This window comes from Spinacia oleracea, chromosome 5 (genome assembly GCF_020520425.1).
Source record: "Spinacia oleracea cultivar Varoflay chromosome 5, BTI_SOV_V1, whole genome shotgun sequence".
Classification (NCBI taxonomy): Eukaryota; Viridiplantae; Streptophyta; class Magnoliopsida; order Caryophyllales; family Amaranthaceae; genus Spinacia; species Spinacia oleracea.
Window position 1 is genome coordinate 2066773 of NC_079491.1, and position 6000 is coordinate 2072772.

Genomic DNA, 6000 nt, shown 5'->3' on the forward strand with positions numbered 1-6000 from the left:
CTCTAAAAATCCTGGGAACGTAACTGCCGACACCCCAAAAAAAAATCTTTGGCTCCGCCACTAACTACAAAGGGAACAAATCTCCGCAAACACTTACAACTTAGGCTCTACACCTCTACACAAGTACACGTGACATCAACTTCAGCTCTACATAAAGATCTTAACATTGAAGGCGACAATTTATAGGTGGTCTAGGTAGTCAAAGAAATATCACGATTGAGATTATACACCTGGTTCACAATGCTCATTACTTGGTAGCTTCATAATATCATGACTCATTTGCACTATTCGTATACTAATTAAATTTGACCAAAATATAAACTAAAAAGTAATTGGTATCAAAATGTTACTACCTCTGATTCATTGAGTTCTTATGCTTTGAAATATGTGTTCAAGACCTGCAAATTAGACTATAAATTCTCACTATTACATGCATTAAACCATTATCATGTAAAATCTTGTTAAATTCGTGTCGATGTGTATTTTTCGATTATCAACTTTTATAATTTCATACTTAATTAGATACATTGCTGATCAAATATTGGTTGAAGTCCGTATAATTAATGATACAAATATTTCATCATTTTTACAAATTTTCTGCAGTTAATTAATGATACTAATAATCAAAGACAAATCTTCTGGTGGGCTTGCATGTGGGCCTGTTAGTTATGTCAAATATGCAGCAATGTGATGTTCTAAGCCATTCTAGTTCAACAAAAACAAAAAAAGCCATTCTAGTTCTAATCTGGGCCAGCCTAAAGTTACTACACTTGGGCCTTGCTTTCTTTGGTTAACAATTTGAATATTTGACCACAAGCTCACAAGCCACAGGCCCACAAGCCCACAACCATGTACTCCCCCGTCCCTATTTATTGGCTCCATTTGACTTTTTACGATTTTCAACGCGCGGTTGAAATTGTAAATATCTTCAACTTTATACCCGTAAAAGTTTTAAAATTTTGATATTCTAAAAATATACATTAGACTGAAACTAATAAGACCCCACACAAGTATATTATATCGTATAGATTAATGAGAATTTAAAAGTTTGACCTAAAAAATTGGGATGAGAAAAATATTAAGGGACGGAAGGAGTAACTATTTAACAAAGCCAGCAAGGGGGTGTGACGACTGGAGAGGGTTAGAGGATGTCTTTCTTCCCTCCGGGCGCGACGATCACAAAGTATACATTAAGTCGAGTCAGTTGGAGTACTTAGGTTTGGGTTGTAAATTTTTGACGACGTTGCATAGTACCGCCTATACCTTGTTGTTAACGCGTCGGTGCGGGTTAAAAGTGAGTTGGGTAATGAAATGGTCATTTTAAAACGGTTTATTATTGGACAGGTCAAAGCTGGTTGAAAATGAGAGAATGAAAAATGAAAAAGGAGTGAGATAAATGAGAGTACAAGTGTAGAGAAAGGTTACATATAATTCTTTATAAATAAATTTTTAATTTTCAAAATTATTAGGTTGTCAGTTTGACGCTACACTTGTTTAATAAACAGCCAGTCCAATCAGAGTTTGTCCAATAAAAACCCTTTATAACTTGATCCTAACTCCATATCATTGGATTACCCTGTGCAAGAACCAAGTCTAATGGTATTAAACATAAACAAAAAAAGCCCAAAAATATACTCTATAGTGAATATTTAGATCAATTTTTCCAAGCCCAAAATACAAATGAGGTGGCTAATAAAATATGGTTACTCAATTGATCACAAATTAGGCTGAACTTATTATAATAATGCATCTTTCATGATAAAACTGACCAAAATACATGTTTGTTGCTAATGAGTCAATAATTAATCATGTTCTTTTCTCAATTATATTATAATCTAAATTACTAGGGCTTAATTGTTCTTTATTTTGTATAGATCCAAAACCTTTTCGGGTTCACAATTTGTGTGGGCTTTGAAGTTCTCAATAAACTCAGCGTACTGAAATTGCTTGTAAATGGGCGGGTCGCCCGTTTTAACAAGAGCTTTGGCGGGTTGAATTATGCAATTCTTTGATGGCAAAATAAAGAATGCTGCTGTAGTCCTTGCCTTATCTGCATTTGTCACCACTCTATGTTCTGCACTTTTTAGCTTTCCATTACTAATTATCTGCAAATTCGTCAAAACCCAATTTAGACCATTAATATTGCATATTAAAATTCAAGATTTTTGGTCACAAATTAAAAATGATAAATTATTTTTTACCACCTAAAAAAATCGAAAAATTATTTGTTACCACCAAAAAAAACTAAAATTTGTATTTACCACCTACAAAATATTAAAAGTTATTTTTTACCACCTGGAAAATGGAAAAATAGATGAAAATGTTATGTGGGAGACCACAATAACGGTAACATTTCTGGTATGTTCTCTTCGTCCACGATTTCATGTATTTAACTCTCTTTACTTCCCGTGCTTCTTTATCTTACATGAATTCACATAATTTTTCACCACTATTAATTCACAAAATTGACAAAATTCAATGATAGTAAAGAGAGAAGTGTGAAAGAGTTAAAAAAATCTCACAAGGAGTGTAAAAAAAAATTGGAGGGAAATTGAATTAGGTAGCCATACATAAAAGTTTCATCTAACCTTTTCGTTTTTAGGTGGTAAAAAACCAGTTATAATTTTTTTAGGTAAAATACAAGTTTTAGTTTTTTAGGATTTTTCGAATTGGGTAGGTGGTAAAAAAACAATTTCTCCAACAAAAATGCAAAAATATAAGGTCACCACGTGAAATTCGCTAACAACTAATAACATTCGACAACTTTTGTGTAAAACCGTCTTACCGGAAAAATCGCTTTGATTGTTTAACTAATTGTTTCCATTGTTTAACTAATTAGTTTTATTGATTAACTAATTGATTTCAGTAATTAACTAATTTCAGTGCTTAACTTATATGATATCAATGCGGTTTTTTATGTACAAACCGCCTTATATAAAAGTTTGTAAATAACCTTACCTGCATTTGGTAGCCCATGTTAACCACAAAAGCATTCGAACAAGGCTCAACAAGAAGCCATTTATTATCAACACAAACTTGAAGACCAGGAGTATTATCTTGAAGAAGTAGAGTAATTATATTAGGATCACAATGTTTTGGTAATCCTAATGTTAATCTTGGATCAGGACATGGTGGATAATGGTTTACTGATAAGAACGTCTCCTCATTATAACCGTTCTCAAAAAAATCAGATTCGATCTCTAAACCTTCACTTATTAGGTCTAGAATTCTTGACCCTAGATCTTTAACTTGTGTTGAATACTTCTCTACCACCTCCCTGCGAATCACGGACAATTTACAGTTACTATTTGTACGGACTCCACTGCAATATTAACTACTAATATATCCAATTTTTGTATGTGAAAAAATTTATAAAAAGTTGATATTCTGAAAATACATAACGAGAACAATCTAACAAGATCTTATTCATGTACTACCTCCGTTGCATAAAGATCTTTAGAGTTACTATTTACACAAATACAAAAATGAAAAAGTTGGTTGAATATAATAAAATATGGATAAAGTTAGATAAATGTGTTCAAATATGGGTGGGTATAAGAAAAAAAAAATAAAGTAAGAAAAAGTAAGTGGAAAATTGTAAATGTTGTGGGGTAAGAAGGATAAGGTAGTAAAATTCACTGTCCAAAGATAAAAGCGGAGGTAGTATATAATAGTGAGACATTACGGTCAAAGTTTTCATACTTTGAACACATATTACAAAACGTAAAGAACTTTAAGAAACAGATGTAGTATATAATAGTGAGAAATTACGGTCAAAGTTTTCATGCTTTGAACACATATTACAAAACATAAAGAACTTTCAGAAACGGAGGTATAGTTACCTGTATCGAGGAGGGTTTTGGGGCCAATGATCGATGCATTCTTTAAAAGGAGTACAATTATGTTTCAAACAATCTCTCCAATAGTGAATATCTTCATTTGCATAATCAAAACTACTTGTATAGAGTCTACACTTTACATTATTTTCCTCAGAATATAAGTGTGATTTCTTTTCAAAAGGTAACTCGAAAAACTCCCTAAACATCTTTCTTGCATCTTCCATTACTTCTTTCGCAACTCCATGGTTAATCACCTGCTTAACAAATAACAAATAACAAATAACAAATCACATTTTATTAGTACATTTTTGTAACACGTGTCACATTTTCAAAAATAATATACATTTAGTACATATTTTTCTATTGATTAATATATTATCAATATGTTACTCCATACTACATAGTACTTGATACAAGCCACATATGTTATCCTTATCGACTCAATCTAGCAAAAATTAATATCATTTTTTTCGCGAATATTATAATATTATAGATATAATCTTGGAAAAACTAAAATCATTTATTTCTCCAATATAATATTATTATAGATATAATGTAGCAAAAAATAAAATCATTTATTTCGCGAATATAATATTATTATAGATACTAATCTAGCAAATTTTTATTTTTAATTATTTTTCAAATATAATATTATTATAGACATAATAAGAAGGAAAAAGAACCTGAAAGAAGCCATATTTTTTGCCAGCCTCCATAATTTGCTCGACAATCATTGCTCGATCATTACCATTTGTTTTGGAGAGATCAATAACTGGAATTTGGCATGTAGGAAAATAAATATTTCCAGGTCTTTTTTCTGGAGGAATTATATAATTTTTAGGCAATGATTTTCCATTAAACCAGCTTGAAACTATCTTTTTCTCCATTAATTTCGCTTCGAAAACTCGAAAAAATGGTGTGAAATGGGAGGAAGAACCATTCTTACTCATAGTATTTATATACTAGAAATATGAAGGAAAAAAAACATATACATGCATGAAAAGGTCAACTTAGAAAAATATTCTTTTTTGCTAATTATAAGAGTTTTATTAATTAGTGTAACGTCTGAATAATATAAAAGTGACCTACGTACCTGGATAACTCATGCATGTTTGGGTTCAAACGATGCCTAAAAAATATTCTTTTTTTCTAATTATAAGAGTGTTTGATTAATTAATTAATGTAGCGTCTCAATAATATCGAAGTGATCTAATTGGCTAACTCATGCATTTTTTGATGGTTGATTAATATGTCACGGCTTAATTATTTTCTAATTGAGCATATAATATACAAAAATGTCAACTAGGATATAGTATTAAACTTCATTTCTATCTAGATGTAGCATAATTATATCTTTAATTAAGAGGAAATTAGCATATATTCCTACCATTTAATTAAGATGACGTGAAGTACATTATAATGCAAAAGTGGGGAAGATTTTGACTTTAATGGATGATAAATATTAAATTAGAGTTTCTCTTTCAGTGCTTTATTAATCGGCTGTTGATGATGATGCATGCAACTAGGAAGAAAGGGATGTTAATTAGCAACGTCTTAACTAATGTGGTCCATTATATAGTACTAGCTAGTGTACTACATACGCAATTAATTATCCTATTATAAAAATGAGAAATAATTACTCGATCTGTTTCTAATAAAAATGATATATGCAACCCTTATAGTTGTAAATAAATATTTAACGTATTCCTAAATTAAAATAATTTAGAAATGTATATCAAATCACCTGTAGTTTGTAGAATAGTGTGATTAATGTTTAGCACGTACTATAAATTTGCATTTTTAGCCTTTTACATGTAGCGTTTAGGCTCCATTTTATTGAGCTTATTTTGACTGAACTCATATTATCTGAACTTACACTACAAGAATTTGTATCTTTAACGACAACCTAATTACGACGGGTCAAAAATCCCGTCGCAAAAGCCTTTTGCGACGGGGCTAACAACCAAACAATGACGGGAATAACCGTCGCAAATGTCTTTTACGACGGGTTTACGACGGATTTACGACGGGATTTTCTATTAACGACGGCCCCCTTTTATGACGGGTTCGCGACAGGAAATCCCGTCGTTAATCAACGATTATTGGCCTTTCGCGACGGGATTTCCCGTCGTTAATAGTAAAATTTCTTGTAGTGTTATTT

General features: G+C 31.2%; 1 protein-coding gene across 1 annotated transcript; it reads right to left on the reverse strand.

Annotated features, from left to right (window-relative positions):
• Nucleotides 1-1446: 1446 nt before the first annotated feature.
• LOC110782421 (protein DOWNY MILDEW RESISTANCE 6) lies at nt 1447-4785 on the reverse strand. Its single transcript, XM_021986577.2, has 4 exons — nt 4523-4785; nt 3843-4093; nt 2959-3277; nt 1447-2105 (listed from the first exon to the last, which is right to left on the reverse strand). Exons 1-4 carry the CDS (start codon nt 4724-4726, stop codon nt 1851-1853), a joined length of 1029 nt encoding a protein of 342 aa, XP_021842269.1. The 5' UTR covers nt 4727-4785; the 3' UTR covers nt 1447-1850.
• Nucleotides 4786-6000: the final 1215 nt, after the last annotated feature.

Bases quoted from the DNA above. Each gene is read 5' to 3' on its own strand.
- LOC110782421 (XM_021986577.2), bottom strand. From the start codon at position 4,726: ATGGAGAAAAAGATAGTTTCAAGCTGGTTTAATGGAAAATCATTGCCT. The intron at 3,278-3,842 runs GTAACTATACCT...CGTGATTCGCAG, and splicing joins CAAAACCCTCCTCGATACAG to GGAGGTGGTAGAGAAGTATT. The intron at 2,106-2,958 runs GTAAGGTTATTT...ACGAATTTGCAG, and splicing joins ACATGGGCTACCAAATGCAG to ATAATTAGTAATGGAAAGCT.